The sequence below is a fragment of the Atractosteus spatula genome, chromosome 4 (assembly GCF_055471065.1).
Source record: "Atractosteus spatula isolate fAtrSpa1 chromosome 4, fAtrSpa1.hap1, whole genome shotgun sequence".
NCBI lineage: Eukaryota > Metazoa > Chordata > Actinopteri > Semionotiformes > Lepisosteidae > Atractosteus > Atractosteus spatula.
The window spans coordinates 45,854,537-45,872,338 of NC_142709.1; the positions used below are offsets into that span (position 1 = coordinate 45,854,537).

The 17,802-nt window shown below is 36.4% G+C and overlaps 1 protein-coding gene and 1 pseudogene across 1 annotated transcript; both read right to left on the bottom strand.

The window, feature by feature from the left end:
* Positions 1 to 5,717: 5,717 nt before the first annotated feature.
* Positions 5,718 to 8,969, bottom strand: LOC148836410 (uncharacterized; annotated as a pseudogene).
* A 6,759-nt stretch (positions 8,970 to 15,728) lies between these two features.
* Positions 15,729 to 17,503, bottom strand: LOC148836411 (olfactory receptor 2AT4-like). The gene is made up of 2 exons (XM_088914175.1): positions 17,004 to 17,503; positions 15,729 to 16,176 (listed from the first exon to the last, which is right to left on the bottom strand). The coding sequence occupies exons 1-2, from the start codon at positions 17,501 to 17,503 to the stop codon at positions 15,729 to 15,731; spliced, it is 948 nt and encodes a 315-aa protein (XP_088770301.1).
* Positions 17,504 to 17,802: the final 299 nt, after the last annotated feature.

The window sequence follows — 17,802 nt, forward strand, 5'->3', positions numbered from 1 at the left end:
TCACACAGTCTGTGATCGAATCCCATGGAACTATGACTTTATTTTTTAACAAACATTTCTTTGAAAAAATGAAACGTTTCCCTTGGTCAGAGATTAAATAAAACCTCACTCGCACCAAACAAATTTATATTTCTAAATATCACAACATGATCGGATTTAAGTCTTTTTAATAAAAATGAATAGTCACCTATGCGTTACAAAATAAACATTAATATTGTTTTGAATCGCGTTTTGATTTAAATCGTAAATGCGTGTTTAAATACTGTATATGTGTTTAAAGGCAATATATAAAAGCGCTGATTCTTATGGAATGTGTTCCGCTGGGGATTCAACAAATTTATTTTTTTAAATCGCGTATCTAAGGAAAATAGCAGTATAACTTTGTTCATGCACATCATTATACAGTATCTCATTTTTTATTTCTATAAAAAAAATCGTTTGCCCAGCCACTATTGTTGTTATTGTTTTTATCCTGTAAAGCGCTTAGAGGAGCACAGCTTTCTCACCACTTAGATTACTTTTTGAAACCATCCTTACACAAAGCAGAAACTGATTGTATTTTCCGATGACATACTGTACAAGTGCAAAGATTACAGATTTTAATCGTCTTTTTTCTGAACCAGGGAAAATCTGATCATGTTTCTCTATAACAATAATAAAAAACTTTATTTTACATATCACCTTTAAAAGTGGCATCTCAAAACAATACAGTAGATGTAAACCACAGATTACAAGGTAAATACCCTTAATCGTTTATTAAATTTAATCGTCTTTTTTCTGAACTGGTTTCACAGCGAAAGACACCTCCCCCCCTCAAAAACCCAGTAAGTACAGTGCTAGTTAAGAAAGGCTAGGCTCCTCAATGAAATCGCTTTAACATGCTAATACGTTGGTGTAACAGTCCGGGCGTGGCAAGCTTCTAATTTCAACCCGACCACGGTGAAAGGAACCCTTCTTTCATTTGAAGACAATGAACATATTTTAGCCCTGAATGAATTAATAGCAAACATGGTTTACATAAAAGACATTTTTCCAAGAAAGTTTAGCTTTTGTCACTAATGAAACCACTAAATAAACACATAAATATAAAACTCCTAATATTTTTAAAATACATGACTTTGCTAAAATTTATTTGAAAATAAAAACGATTACAAACCCCAGGGGAGAGAGAGAACAGGGGAGGGATGTTGGTTTTGCATAAGGGGCGGGGCTATGGAAATGTTTGGGAATGTGGAGTTACATGTTCTGGCTGTTTGTGAATTATCGTTGTTGAGTATGGAGTGTTGAGGTATTGATTTTGTGTAATGCTTTATGTTGACAATTGAGGTGGATTTTGTTTATGATAAAGAGGATAAACTGGGATGGGAGGAGGGTTTTGTTTTGCATAAGGGGCGGGATTATGATAATTGGAGGAATTTGCGAGAGTATAATGGTTTGATATATTTGATTTTGTATTGTGGTTGTTATCTATGTTTTTGGTTGGTATTATGTTTATATGGTTGTTTTTGTTGGTTGGTTGTTATTATGGTTATTAATAATACGATCTATAGTTGAAATCTGAGCCTAAATAAAAAGAAAAAGCAAGTGATTAGGTTTATGAGCAATCTAATTACTTATTCGTTTAAAACACTATATAAAATAAAGCTTATTATTAATTTGCTGGACAGAGCGGTGAACATTATTATGCATAAGACAAAGATAACGATCCTGATCAGTTTAGAAATCTGTGTACGCTGTAAGGTTTTTACTTCTTAAACTTTTAAAATACACGTTTCGAATAGAAAGAAATCCTCTTCCTGGTACAGTTGCATGAAGAGAGAGGCGAAACAGCCCTACACAGCCCTGTCACAGTACACGAATATAATCATATCGTTATTAAATTCTTTAGATACGCGATTCCATATTATATTAGCAGAAAAGCTTAAAACTACCACTTTTTCACACGCTATTTCACGTTAGTTAAATACTTCGATGCTTAAAATGTTTAGGGAGAAATGGAATACTGGTGTGTATTTTTCCTTTAAAGTACCGATTCCTGGAATCTGACTGGCTGACACCCTTCTGAAGTGGTTCCATAAGATCTGGTATAGGGAAAAGAAAGCGTTGATAAACAAAGGATTCCCATGTATCTCAGAGAGCGAGTGATCAGAAAAAGGAACAGCTGTTACACCCAGGTTTTACGCTCTCTCTCTGTTGAATGAATGAAAGCATTTTATTAAAAACGTGTTTGCGTTTGTCTGGGTATTTACGTTGTAATCTGTGGTTTACATCTACTGTATTGTTTTGAGATGCCACTTTTAAAGGTGATATGTAAAATAAAGTTTTTTATTATTGTTATAGAGAAACATGATCAGATTTTCCCTGGTTCAGAAAAAAGACGATTAAAATCTGTAATCTTTCCACTTGTATGTCATCGGACATTAACGAGTACAACCCCCTCTCTGCCGGAGTGCTGGCTGTGACGAATTAAACTGGTTTCACAGGTATTTTCAAAGTAGGAAGTACAGTGTTAACTAGTAGCTAGGCTCCTCAATGAAATCGCTTTAACATGCTAATGCATTGGTGTAACAGTCCGGGCGTGGCAAGCTTCCAATGTCAACTCGACTCGATTGGAAGACAATGAACGTATTTTAGCCCTAAATGAATTAATAGCAAACATGGTTTACATAAAAGACATTTTTCCAAGAAAGTTTATAATAATACGATCTATAGTTGAAATCTGAGCCTAAATATAAAGGAAAAGCATTTTCAGAGAGCAATCATGCTGTGTTTATGTAGAAAAAGCGATTAGGTTTATGAGCAATCTAATTACCTATTCGCTTAAAACGCTATATAAAATAAAGTTTATTTAAAGATGAATGATCAGTGTCGCAGTTTAAATAATTTTCGTAGTAGGGCTTGGACAGATTCCAAGTGCATTTTTGCAATTTACGTTGCATTGTCCAATGTGCTGCTGTAATACAGTTCAGAATACAGTAAGTCTAAGCTGTATCAGCTTTATTTATGGGTTGCAATTTAGAAAAAGTCAAAAACCGCACTCAAAATGCAATTTAGAGCTTTCTGGCAAGAGGAGACACCCAAATTAATAATGTAACATGCCACTGTTTGTGCATGAACAAAGTTATACTGCAATTTTCCTTAGATACGCGATTAAAAAAAATAAATTTTTTGAATCCCCAGCGGAACACATTCCATAAGAATCAGCGCTTTTATACAGTATATCGCCTTTAAACACATATATTTAAACACGCGTTTACGATTTAAATCAAAACGCGATTCAAATCAATATAAACGTTTATTTTGTAACGCATAGGTGACTATTTATTGTTATTAAAAAGACTTAAATTCGATCATGTTGTGATATTTAGAAATATAAATTTGTTTGGTGCGAGTGAGGTTTTATTTAATCTCTGACCAAGGGAAACGTTTCATTTTTTCAAAGAAATGTTTGTTAAAAAATAAAGTCATAGTTACATGGGATTCCATCACAGACCATGTGACATGGGAGTCAGGAACCTAACCCACAGCGCCACCAGCGCAGTCACATGCAGGTGCTGCAAAAGCACTACAGAAACATTATCGACAGACAATGTACAGATTTGATAAAGCTATAAAATAATGTAATTAGGCACAGAACAAGTTTACAGCACAGTACAATAATAAATGCTGACCATGACTTTAGAAGCATAAATTACCTTACACTTAATTTAAACACAAGCTGTCTTTAGCCCTCTAAGCTGGTTCATACAGAAATGTAGAGAACCAGGCTCAGAACACACAGCTTCATTAGCAAATACATATGCAGGACAACTAGAGAAGACGTTTTACAGAGGATGGATTTTTAGAAACATCCCATCAGTGACATCACTGAAGTCAACTCCTACTGTAGGTAACTGTCGTGTGGATAGTTTCACAAGAATCAGACAAAGGTTTAAGCATCGCTTGTTCTAGATAAAACTGCAAAAAAAAACAACAACCCATAATGTACTTCTTTGCGGCTCTGTTTGCCCAAATCATATATTCACAACGTGAAATTAGAAAATAATATTACGTAACCAAAATCCGCAATATGGAAACAGAACCTGTGTAATTGTTGACAGATGATGTTCTCGTAACATTTTTACAAGAGGAACTACAACATTTAAAAAATGACTTGTATGTACTTGATATCTCTAATCAATCCATGGCGATATAGTTAAAGCAGTCCCCGCACAAAACAAAACTAAAACGCCCTGGGCATACCGTTTCGCGCTTCTTATCAGTTGCTCAAAAGTAATTTGACCGTATGAAATGCATAATATAAACCTAGAAACATATACAGTACGTGAGCAGTATTTACGTAGTATCGGTGTCAAGACATACCTCTCAAATACTGTAAATCAAGTTAAAAATATCTCAAGACCGATTCTGGTCATAATGAAACCATGTTTCGTGTATGTTTTCTTTAAAGTACTGAGACCAGCCATATACTGTATGTTTATGTTCCAAAATTAATATCGTTTATGGCCTTCACACGCGTTGCAGTATGCTCCTATTCTTTTTATGCTCAGGCACTAAGATTTCCCTTCAGTGGTAAAATTCCATATAAATATTCAATACTTAAACGGGCACAGTTAAGACATTAAATATACATATACATACTGTTTATGTTCCTAAATCAATCTCTTTTATGAGCATGTGAAAGGCATGGTGAATCGATTCTCAAAAATTACTGTACTTTGCATGATTGGAAAAAAATGCGTGATTGCGAAATGCTGTGGTGTTACTTTTACAAAGACGGTCAATGAAAAAAAGAATGTGGACCAGGGCAATACTTTGAGTTTACAGCTTGTCCAAGGTCATTTATTATTAATACTATTAGTAATATCTTCGTTAAAGACTTTGATGGCTACAGCTCAAACATGAGCGGTTGATCTTTATTAGCTCCACCTTGCGGAAATTCCGGATACTATTATTTTGCTAGCGGTATTTACCGGTAACTTGCGGTATTTACCGGTAACTCGCGGTAGACTGCGTACAGCGTACCGGAAAATAATGCGGTATCGCCCACGCATTTTGAATGGCTGCATCTGTATATAATGTGTTTAAAGATATAAAGGTGGACAGGTTGGTTGAATCTGCCTTCGCTTCTGTATGTTCCCCTGTGTGCAGTTTTAGAGTTGTTAAATAGAAGAGGAGATGTAAAACCACATAGCTGGCAGTTCCTAGTTAAGTGGGTAAGACAAAAAAATCTGATTCTGAAAATGGTAATGCTGAAGGTAAAAACACCTACAGATGCAGCCATTCAAAATGCGTGGTACAAACCCGTACGGCAAGCAGTTACCCACAAGTCACTGCATAGTACCGTGGTACGTGATTGGCTGGCCAAAATGACCGACAGAGGCATCGTGGTCCTAATGTTACCACTAAATAAAGACATAAATACAGAAATCCCAACATTACAAACTCCAAGTGTTTCATTTTGTCTATTGCTACAATATCGACAGCAGTGCAGTTACAAGGAACATGTCAAAATGTTTCCAAAATAACCAAAAATTAACGATTTGAGGGTTTTGATAATAATAGAGAAATCATAACAATGACCTCATGTTGCTTAATGCTATTCATGTTTACCCAAACGAAAGGACAACTAATTCAACACGAAAATACTTTTTTTTCATTGACAAAAAGTAACGCCACACTCTCTTGTTTAACCAGATTGATTTCTGCACAAACTGTTAAACCAGAGGAAAAGACCACCTCTAACTTCGAAGCATTTCGTTGATCCAATCGCATATCAGTTTCCAATCGTACAAAGTAAGTTTTGAGAATCTCTGATTCACCATGCCAATAATGGTTTCCCAGAGATTGCAAAGCAAGGCCCTTTTGCCTCTGGACCCATCAAAATTTATGGATGTTGTCCACTCCCAGAAAATTTTAAAAGTCACAAGATTTCGAAACAGAAAAGCGGCATAGCGGTTGGCTCTGGTTTTCCCATCTATGCTAATGCATTGCACGTACAATCCCTCCTCCTTCTCTTGACTGATGGGCAAAAGTTGGATATCTGGGAGAACTGTACGTTACATTGGCATCTGTTAATTCTGCTGTGTAAATGGTGCTTCCTGAGGGGAGATGGACAGCGGGGACAACACCAGCCAATTCCTGGACAGTGGTGAGCAGAGAGGCCAGGATGGAGTGTCCTGAGGCGGTGTGTGCTCTGCTGGGGGCGGAGGGCTATGTGGAGATATGCATTCAGCCAGGTACAGCAACCTGCGCAGCGGGGAGAGGCACTTATCGAGAGATGAAGGTCTGTTCGGAGACAGCTGACCTAGTGTTTGACTGCCGGAACATACTGTCTCCGGCTTCTGCATCTTTAGGAGTGTCTCCAATCTAACTATCCTCCCCAGCAGTGAGTCATACTGCTCCTGGTGCTGCCTTAAAGTCTTCACACAGCTCCTGCTTTTACAGGTTGGCACCCTGGCCAGCGGCCGAGAACAGAGACCCACAGCCTGTGGCAAAATAACAGAATACATGTAAGAAATAACGTCACACAGTAGTATTCAGTAGATGTGGAACAGACGTCAAATAAAATGTTCTTTCCATGCGTTTTCAGCTTTCTTTTTTACTGTCCTGGTAGTCTTCGAAGATCGTTTCACGTGTGTGGTGTTTTCCTGAAGAACAGGCTGTGAAGAAATATTTATAATAGAATGTATAATTCAATACAACAATAATACCTGTACAATAATATAATAATAACAATAGTCCACTGAATTTGCTTACCCTTCTCACTTTGCAAACCTCCTTTTATTGATGTTGGACTCACGTTCACACCGAGCTGTTATTTATTACTGTGAATTTATTTTTGGGTGTTTATAATATAAAAGAGAGTAAAATAGAGAGTCCCCATTACCCCCTTCTTGATTAAATCGCAAATGCATGTTTAATTAAATGCTTTTATTTATTCACAATCTGACAATGCAAGACAGAACAAAAGCATCTATGAAATCAAATTCCCAAATGTCCCCCACTGCAGCCAACAATCTTAGGAAGAACACGAAACAACCTGTTAATAAAATTGTTGCAACTTTGTTCTGTCAGTTCTTCCTCCAAGAACTTGTAAATCTTATTGATCAGTTCTTGCTTTGTGCTAGATTTATACCAGCTATATAAATACATATATTTAGATCCTTAAATTAATATCATTATTAATTTCTTGAGATACATGATTCCATATTATATTCCTCAATAATTAAATTCTAAAAGTATGAGTTTCTTTTACTGCAATAACAAGCGCAAGTATTCATGGAAAATGGTAATCACTTAACTCACTCAAGTTTCAACGTTTTGTGATAATTAGAAATACCAACAAATTCAATATAGTGTCGATAATATTTATTATCAGTTATAATATCAGTAGCAGTTTGAAATTATTTGTTGTTATTAATAAGTGACTTAGCTTCGAACATGTTGTGGTATTTAGAAATATAAAAAATGTCAGTATAGTGTCCATAATATTTACTATTTTAGTATTTCAAAGAAATATTTATTTGTTAAAAGAAAACTCATGGCAATAGCTGGGCTTAAACCTCCAACCTCAGGCATATAAGGCACACGCTTAAGCCATTACTCCACAGATGTAATCATGTGGGAAGAAGTGAAACTGAAGCAGACATATCCAAAGAAAGTGTACTGCTTTCTTTAGTAGTATATGAATATACGCAATTCCATATTATATTCCCTATTAATCAAATTCTGAAAACTATGCTTTTGTTTACTGCAATAACGAGCGTATTCACAGAAAAGGTTAAAACATTATAACTTTTTACAAAGTATATAAACTTAATATAGTGAGAAGGAGCACATAAAAACGTGCAAAAAAATCACATGTAAGACTTTGATGCTTAAAATGTTTAGGAAGAAAGTGGAATACTGGTGTGTATTTTTATTTAAACTATTAATACCAGTCATATACAGTTTACATAATATGTTTATGTTCCTAAATTAATATAGTTTATGAGCATGTGAAAGGCATGGTGAATTGGAGATTCTCAAAACTTACTTTGTATGATTGGAAATTAATATGTGTTTGGATCAACGAAATGCTGTGGTGTTACTTTTTGTCAATGAAAAAGTATTTTCATTTACAAAGATGGTTACAAAGAAAGTGGACCACGGTAATACTTTGAGCTTATACCCTGTCCAAGGTCATTCATATTAATACTATTAGTAATATCTTCAGTAAAGACTTTGATGCATAAAATATTTCTGCACAATTAAAATATTTATGATAAAGGTAGTAGGTTGTGTACTTTTGTCCAACTGAGCAATCTTGCTTTTATAAATTATACAGACTTTTTAAGTTTTAATGATTAACATGCTGTTGTCACGCCCTCTGCAGCCAGAGGGCGCTCCTTCTCTGTCCTGTCCCTAGTTTCTGGTCTGCTGTCCTTCCTGTCCCTCCCTTTCCCTTGGGCTATATATTTCCGGGTCTTGCACTCTGTCCTCGCTCAGCATTGACGTTCGGATGTCCTGAGACCAGCCTAGCACCAGGGCGCCCCACGTCCACTCCCTGAGGGCATAGGTTTCTATACGGCATTCCTGAACTCTTTGCACTATGAGCCCGGGCCTTTTTCCCGTCTCGCCGCTACGCATATGGGTCTTTTTCCGCTCTCCTGCTCCCCACGGTTAGTCCCTTTGGACGTCCGTGACAGCTGTAATACACGGTTTAAAATGTTTAAAAGTCTAAAGAGTATACAACTTAAATTCTTAATTGGAAAAAAGATTGTCCTTTAGCAGTGAACGGGATTTGAAACCAGGTCTTTTCTGGCAACAGCTCAAATGCTGTGCATGAGAGCTTAAGCTTTATTGGCTCCACCTGGTGGTTTTAAAAGGTGATTCCGGATACCATTATCATAACTGCGGTATGACACTATTTGACGCGTTGTGACACGAAACGCCCACTACGTTTTACCACAGCATACCTCGCTCATTTTGAATGGCTGAATCTGTAAGTGCTTTATAGAAAAAGTTTGAAGAGATCCACAGCTTACTCATCTACAAGATCACAATTGAAGGTATACTAGATACTTATGGGAAACGTAGATGTGTTGAAGAGAGTGTGAATGCACCTCCAGGCTGTTGACTCCTTTCATCCAGGACATTATGTAATTATGTAATTAATGTAATGTAATTAATCTATCAATTATAGTTACAATTAATAGCTTTTTCAGGGTACTCCAAGTGAAAAAGCATCAAATGCCCACATCAAAACCTGTATTGACAGAAATATAATTTAATTTCAATCCAAGTGTTACAGAAACCTCTTGTATCCTATTGTACATTGACTAAAAAGAGCCACATTTTCCCATAATTTTTATTCATAAACTTTGCAAAATATAAATAAGCGATATAAATGTAGAACGTTACCCAGATACGTTGGACAACTGGGTGTCTCTGGTGAAATACTGTGTGTTCCAAAATCTGACCTTTCGTGGTCCTAATCTTCACATGGTCTATTTATCACAGAACTTTCGAGAAATTCCCACAATGATTGAAGTCCTGCGTACAACTGCAACTGTTCATTAATATAGTATATATAGATAATAATTGTGAACAGGGGTCGAATTTTCATATATGTAATCTTAATAACTTTCTTTTTAATTGACAAACGGAACCGTTATACACGTGCATCAGGGGAATAATTACAGCGCTCATTGACTGGGTAAATGTCAAGGTTCAAGAACATGTCCTGAAAATGGAGGCACAGCAGAAGAAAAAACCGAGATCAAAACCCTGCAAACATCTGTTTGCCAGACAGGGGGATGGAAAATACACCACAGGCAGCTCCCGGTTCAGCAGACAGTAAGTAAAACCCTTTTTGGACATATATGAAGTTATTAAGCTTTGCTGAGATAAAGCCCAATTGCTATTTGGGACTTGTAATGGCAATTGTTGTTGTAGTGACAAACTAGATCCTAAGAATAATTCCTTACAGCTGTTTAATTCAAGAAAGCTGATTATTTAATTAGGATGAGCATGTGTTTTAAGTGTATTGGAAATTCTATGTTCATTCTATGTTCTCTTTTAAATATCATTGGTTTCACTCTACCCTATGCATGAAATTGGAATTTCCCCCATGACGCCTCCCCCCGCAATTAAATTAAAAACATTACAAATTAAAAAAACAAAGTAAATTATACTGTATGGTGTAGCTAAAAGCATGTTGATGGATCATTGATAAAGGTTAACAGCATACTTACAGTATGTGGCATGTATGCAGTATGTGCTTCATTATTTTTGTTGTTGCTTATTCAGAAAACATGCTAACTTAATCACTTTCTCTCATTTATTTAGGGGGAAAGGGTTGTGATTCTCCCACGACAATATTGGCGGTTGAAAGATACAAGGCACAACTGAAAAGTCTAAAGCTTAAACTGCAGTGGCAAGAAAAAAAGAATAAAGAACTGATTCCTGAACGTGGTTTTCTAAGAGACCAGTTGATGGAATGTAAATAACACTTTTTTCTATGTCATGTAGGTAGGGTTGTTATTACTGTACCATGCCAGAAGCTGATGAGTACAATACTTACCAAAAATGGATATTTAATACAGTTGTAACACATACAAAAAAGATGTGTGATTGCATTGTAAAGTCTGTTTCAATAAATGCATCAAAATTTAGATTTAATTTGAATTTCAATCAGCATTTGTCTTTTGTATATTTTTAATATCTTTAAATAACAATTGTTGGATTTCACAGCAAGAAAAAGAATGTCAGCTCTTTCAACTGAGTCATCTTTATCAGAAGATGAAGATGCATCAAGTTCTTCACTATCATCTGAATCCTCATCTGATTCTTCTCACAAGAAAAAGAGAATTAGGAAGAAAAGGAAGGAGAGTGAAGCTCACAGAGGCAGTAAGAGAGGTAAATACTAATGTGGCTTTTATACACAGTATGTAAAAATGAGTTTGTTTTGTAGATGACTTTAAATATTTATTTTTTTACTAATTGGGTAGTGTAAGTGTCATTTCCCTGGGCAAGAATGATTGAAATATTGAATGCCTTGTGGAGGTGGCAGCTTATTATCTTTACACTGAAATGACAATATTTCAGTTGACCCCTCATGTTGGACATCACATCTATCTGAAGATATCTTCGGCTCCCAACCTCCAAACAGAACCACATAGACACCAAAACAGAAGGGAGCTTTTCTGGCTAATGTGTGCATTTCTATTTTTTCTAGCCGTTATATTTTACGTTGTTCAATATATGTGTTTTTTTTTTCATTTTTAGTGGATTACAAAATATCAGGAGCCATGTTATAGGAATAATTTAAAAACCTCAACTAGGACCTCTAGAGGGACTCGTTTCTGCAGCACCTGTTACAGGATTATTCTGTCAGTGCCTGTAACACAGTCTTCAATTAAAACAGTCAAAATTATATAAAAGATAAGTGATTTCAGGATCATTTTGAATATGAGTGAAAGTTAACAGTGTTGCCTCTGACAACCAGTCATGACAAAATCCTAGATAGAATTCCTTTATGAATGAATTGTTTTTCTCTGTGTAAGATTTCTCTACCCTTCTTAGTAAATACCTCACCTTCCAACTTTGTGTTGCAGTAAATGCTCCTTCCAGTGTTGTGCTATGATACAAGAAGGTGCTGAAATTATTCAGAAGAAAGGGGACAATGAAGAAAGCATTTCAGAGGATGAATGTAGACAGGGACACAATTGTTCCAACACCTGCCACTGCAGAGCTAACAATTAGTGCACCTGAGAAATACAATGAGGTTTTACAGTCTCATACCGCAAGGACAAAGTTGCTGGATGTTGCAAAGCTCTGTACAATAGATAGTAAAATAAAATCCATAATTGGAAAAAAATGAAAGCATGCTGCTCCCTCTGAAGAAGAATACTTGCTGTTAAGTGTTGAATTAGGTCAAGAGTTGAAGTTGTTTCACTGCATTTAAATGAGTCTTTTACACTTCTAATATATCATGTTATTGTTTTCATTTTATGCCACTTCTGAGATCTGTACAAAACAAAACCTGTACATTTAATTTCTGTGTAAAATATAAATATTTTTCATTAACATACTGTAAAGTTACTTTGTCCAATAATTCTGTTTTTGTACTTGAAATTGCAAAATATTTGTATACCTAATACCAGGAGCCATATCACCCTGCAACTCACAACTGGCAACCCACTGAAGCTAAGTAGGTGTGAGCCTGGTCAGTACCTGGATGGGAGACCTCTTGGGGGAAAAACTAAGGTTGCTCCTGTAGGTCCTAATGCCCCAGTACAGTGATGGGGACACTATACCGTAAACAAGCGCCATCCTTCGGATGAGATGTAAAACCGAGGTCCTGACTCTCTGCGGTCAATAAAAATCCCAGGGCGTTTCTCAAAAAGAGTAGGGGTGTAACCCTGGTGTCCTGGCCAAATTTCCCATTGGCCCTTACCAATCATGGCCTCCTAATAATCCCCTTCTATGAATTGGCTACATTACTCTGCTCTCCTCCCCACTTATAGCTGGTGTGTGGTGAGCGTTCTGGTGCACTATGGCTGCCGTCGCATCATCCAGGTGGATGCTGCACAGTGGTGGTGGTGGAGGGGAGTCCCCATTACCTGTAAAGCGCTTTGAGTGGAGTGTCCAGAGAAGCGCTATATAAGTGTAAGCAATTATTATTATAATACAGTGGTTATAATCATTGTAATTAAAAGAATCTTGTTTTGAAAATATGATCTGTATTAATTGCACATTAAATGTGAGGTTTTCAAAAGCTTAATTAATGTCATTAATAGTTTACTGCAACATGATTTTGCATGAATAAGCATGAATAGGTTCACACGTTACATGGGGTACTGCAAAAAGATGAACACACTGGGAACAAGAGCTTTATTAATGTCTATTAAGAGTTTATTGTAACATGATTTTGCATTAATAAGGATGGATAGGTTCACACGTTACATGGGGTACTGCAAAAAGATGAACACACTGGGAACAAGAGCTTTATTAATGTCTATTAAGAGTTTACTACAACATGATTTTGAATTAATAAGCATGAATGTCATGACCACCAGCCTGCCCAGACCAGCCCCGAAGAGGACTAATCAGCACCAGCAGCTGGGTGTTAATTACAAACGCCGCCGCACGTGTTAATTCATCATCAGACGCTTTACCGTTCGGCAGGCTGCACTATTTAAGCCTCTCTTACCCGTGTATTGATGCTCGGTATTGAGTAAACTTCTCGTGAGCTCTACCTAGCATTTCTTACCTTTTATCTTCCTGGAATTTGACTCCCCCTTTTTCGCCTTCGGACTACGGATCTCGCCTTGCTCTTCGGATTATTTGCCACCAGTGTCTTCACCGGATTATTACCTACCTTCCTCTTTTTGACCTTGACTCTGTCTCACGTTTTGGAACGTTTGCCTCTTGTGTCTTTACCGGATTTCGACCTACCTTTCGCCCTCTGACTACGATCTCGCTCCTTGCTTTGGATTGTTTGCCTTCAAACCTGCCACCTTTTCCTGCGTCTGCATTGGATCCCGATCACCTTTTCAGAGTAGCGTTACAATGAATAGGTTCACACTTTACATGAAGTGCTGCAAAGAATGTATAAAAGGCTTATAAAGCCTTTACAAATGCCTGTTAATAATATACTGTATATCCACCCAATGTGGGGTAAGTAAACAGGAAGGTTGTTCATAAGGCTTAGTCTGACTGTGGTTGATGGTTATAAATGGCAGAATGCTGTAACAGCACATTCATAAAAGAACATACTGCAATTCTGGATGAAAGGAGTCAACAGCCTGAAACTGCATACACACTCTCTTCAACACATCTACGATTCCCATACATATCTAGTATACCTTCAATTGTGATCTTGTAGTTGAGTAAGCTGTGGATCTTTTCAAAGGATGTTCTATAAAGCACTACAGCTTGTGTTGCTCTTCCACAAAGCAGAGAATTCATGTTTAGCAAAACAATTGACAATTGTTAATCTATTTTTCGTGCTCTGTAAAGTTTGAGTTTGTGTCAGATTCATTTTAAGAAAACATTTAAAAAGCATGAAAATCACAGTTAATAAAGGCCTGAGAACATCTTTGTTAATCCTTAATTAATACTTTGTCGTTTTCAATCAACTATGAATCCTTGTCAGTTCATTATTAATAGAGCATTTATTAACCCTTAATATTGGAACCTTTTTGTAAAGTGCTACCAACTCTTTTGGTATAATAATAACATGTATAAATAATAAAATGTTTTATTTGCAAATATATGAATGTACACGTAAGAGCATAAAACATGAGCTTTTCTACACATCTCATCAAAAACAATCTAATCTTTTTTAAATTTGTAGCATGAAAGGACAAAACAACCCCAATCTTTCTGATCAGAGTGATATTTTGTTTTGTTCAATTCAGAATGAGCCATCTCTCTAACTAAACCATTATAATAGGACATTCATAACACATTCATAAATACACCTACTGTATGTACTGTATGTATTGACAAAATTATGTTTTTAAAATGATTAGTGTCAAATCAATTTTGTAATCACACCCTTTTGGTTTTTGTCTCACTTAAAAAGACTTCCCAACAACTGCAAAAATGAAACTCCCCACACTCAGTAATGCTTACTCAGATTAGAAGCATTGTGAAGTAGGACATTCTACTACCTTTCAAAAACATATAAGATAAACATATGTACAGTACATTTGTTGCTTGTGCTTGTGATTGACAGAAACAGAGTATCAATACTCATCCCTGACACCTGTGTACTTGTATTATTTTATTATAGAGTACTGATTAGTCATTTCTTGACCATGCACTGTGAGGATAGCCTCCATTTATCTGAATTATAGTGACTTCCCCATTTGATGAATTAATTCATTTTAAACAGAATCTCAGGGGAATGCTGCTTCTCCCAAAGGATTAAGGTCCTTGGGACCACTGTCTTTTTCCACAAATGCCCATTGTACTAATAGAAGGCTGCACTGTGATGTAAGTGTATTAAACAACAAGGGATGGCTGTGGCATTATAAAATGTTGTATAAGAAACACATCAGGTTGATTATATTAATAATTCCTTATCTGACAAATTACCACACTGTTATGTATTTAAACAGAAAATGACCATTACGATTGTCTTGTTCCTAAACCACTATGTTTATTTCTGCATCAATTAACATGAAGTTATACTGTAGATTTTACATTGTACTATCCTTTTTACTTCCTTTTAAGACATTTAATTCCAGATGGTGATAGCATGTTGCTGATTTTGGATTTGTTTGAATTTGTGGTTTAATACATTTTAGATCCCAAAGAGTCTACCTTGGAATCAATATCTTTTCATGTTGCCCTGCTGATAAAACCCATAAATGTTAACTTTTTTAAAGTTCCTCTTAAAAAAAAAACACGATAAAATATAATTTTGAAAATTAGAAAACAAGTTACTGAAAGATATTTAGTTATAGAACTAGTATTTGAACATATCAATTATACAATAATAATAATGCCATTTAATTAAAATAATCTTTTAATTAAATCAAAATAGGAAGTGATGTATTTTTCTTAAACATGGACCTCAGCTCCTCAGTATGATTATTATAAGTACTACCATGAAATTGTATCACATGATTATCATGTGAAGGATATCTTAGCCTCTTCTTTTGCTTTATACATTGAAATTAAAATGATCATGTTGTTTATAGTCTTGTGTTTACACTATTGTTTGCACTGTACTAGAAAGGGGACTGCAGCCTCAAATATTTGTGAGCTGCTGCCTTGATATTTTCATTCCTTAAGGTGTAAATGATGGGGTTGACCAAAGGGGTGAGGAAATAATACACTGCACCAATGAAGATTCGTCCATCAGGAGGGATACTTTCTGCTCTTAATCCAATATACACTATAGAAACAGATACATAGTACAGAAAGACCATAGTCATGTGCGAAGAGCACATTGAAAAGGCCTTCTTACGGCTCTCCACAGTTTTCATCTTTATCACTGAACATACAATTCTGTAGTAGGACCAAAGAATAAACAGAACAGGAATGTAAATTCCAACCATTGCAACACACAAAGCAAAGTTCACCTGTGCTGTGACATCACCACAGGCTAATGACATTACAGTGGGGTAGTCACAGGCAATGTGCAGGATAAGATTTGATCTACAGTATGGCAAATTATTAATATTATTAATATTAATAATCTCCGCTATGCTGATGATACAACATTACTGGCGGAAATGGAAGATGGCCTGAAATACCTCATTTTAAGAATCAAAAAGGAAAGTGAAAAGATGGGTCTCCACCTCAACATCAAAAAGACGAAGATCATGACAAGAGTTGGAAATGGAGCAGTCAAAATAACCATCAATAGTGAAGAGATCGAATGCGTCAAGGTTTTCTGCTTCCTGGGATCCATGATCGACCGAACTGGAGACTGCGGCCCTGAAATCAGGCAACGAATTGCGTTAGGCTGTAGTGCGATGCTGAGCATGCACCAAATCTGGAAGAGCAAAGACATCAGCCTCACAACCAAATGCAAAATGGTCCATGCTATTGTGTTCCCCATATCAATGTATGGGTGTGAAACCTGGACCCTGAAAAAAGCTGACCGAAAGAGGATAGATGCTTTCGAGCTATGGTGCTGGAGAAGACTGTTACGGATACCATGGACAGCAAGAGTCACCAATAAAGAGGTTCTGGAGCGCATCAAGCCAGAAATTTCACTTGAGGGAAAGATCACCAGACTCCGGCTCACTTATTTTGGTCACATGATGCGATCAGATTCATTGGAGAAAGCAATGGTGCTTGGAATGGTCAGTGGAACAAGACGACGAGGCCGCCAAAGAACGCGGTGGCTCGATGCCATCAAAACAGACACTGGCTTAGGCATAGAACAGCTGAAAGAGAAAGTCCAAGACCAGAAAGCGTGGCGAGAGATGGCCTATAGAATCGCCGAGAGTCGTATCCGACTGACCAGATAACATCATCATCATCATGGCAAATTGCTTGCCAGTACTACAGATGTTAAAGGCACAAGGAAGCCCAGAAGCCAGACTGAGGCTATCATTGTAACACAAACCTTACTGCTCATTAGGGTGTTGTAATGCAGAGGTTTCACAATAGCGACATAACGGTCAAAGCCCATCACTGTAACAAGGAATACTTCAACACTTGCAAATGAGATAAAAAAATACATTTGTGCAAAACAGCCAGAGAATGATATTGTCCTGTCATGACCTGAAAGAGCTCCTAACAACTTGGGTATGACAGTGACAGTTATCAGTACATCTAAGACAGCCAAGTTCCAGAGAAAGAAGTACATGGGTGTGTGGAGCCGGTGATCTAGGGCAATTAATACCAAGATGAGCATATTACCCAAAAATGTGGCCAGGAGGAGGATGAGGAAGAAGATGAAGAAGATGAAGAAAACAAAATTGTGCTCCTGCAGACCTGGAAATCCCCCGATGATGAACTCATAAAACAGGGTGACATTGGTTCCTTCCATTGTTCATAGTCTCAGTAGCTTCAGATAGGAGCTGGACGTCAAAGAAAAAGTATAGATCCAGTGGATTATTGTTAGTTTAGATAATGAACCTTAAAGGAAATTTAAAGAATAACTTTTATAGAAATAATAAAACAAATATATTTCAGATTTAAGATGGTTACTTAAAACAATATATGACTTGTTTTAATTTATATGTTTTTAATTTATTTATAATTTATTTTTAATTTATATGTAATGTCCATATAAATACAATAGATTGTTCAAAACGTTTTTGAAGCACTCATGCGAACTGCAGAAGC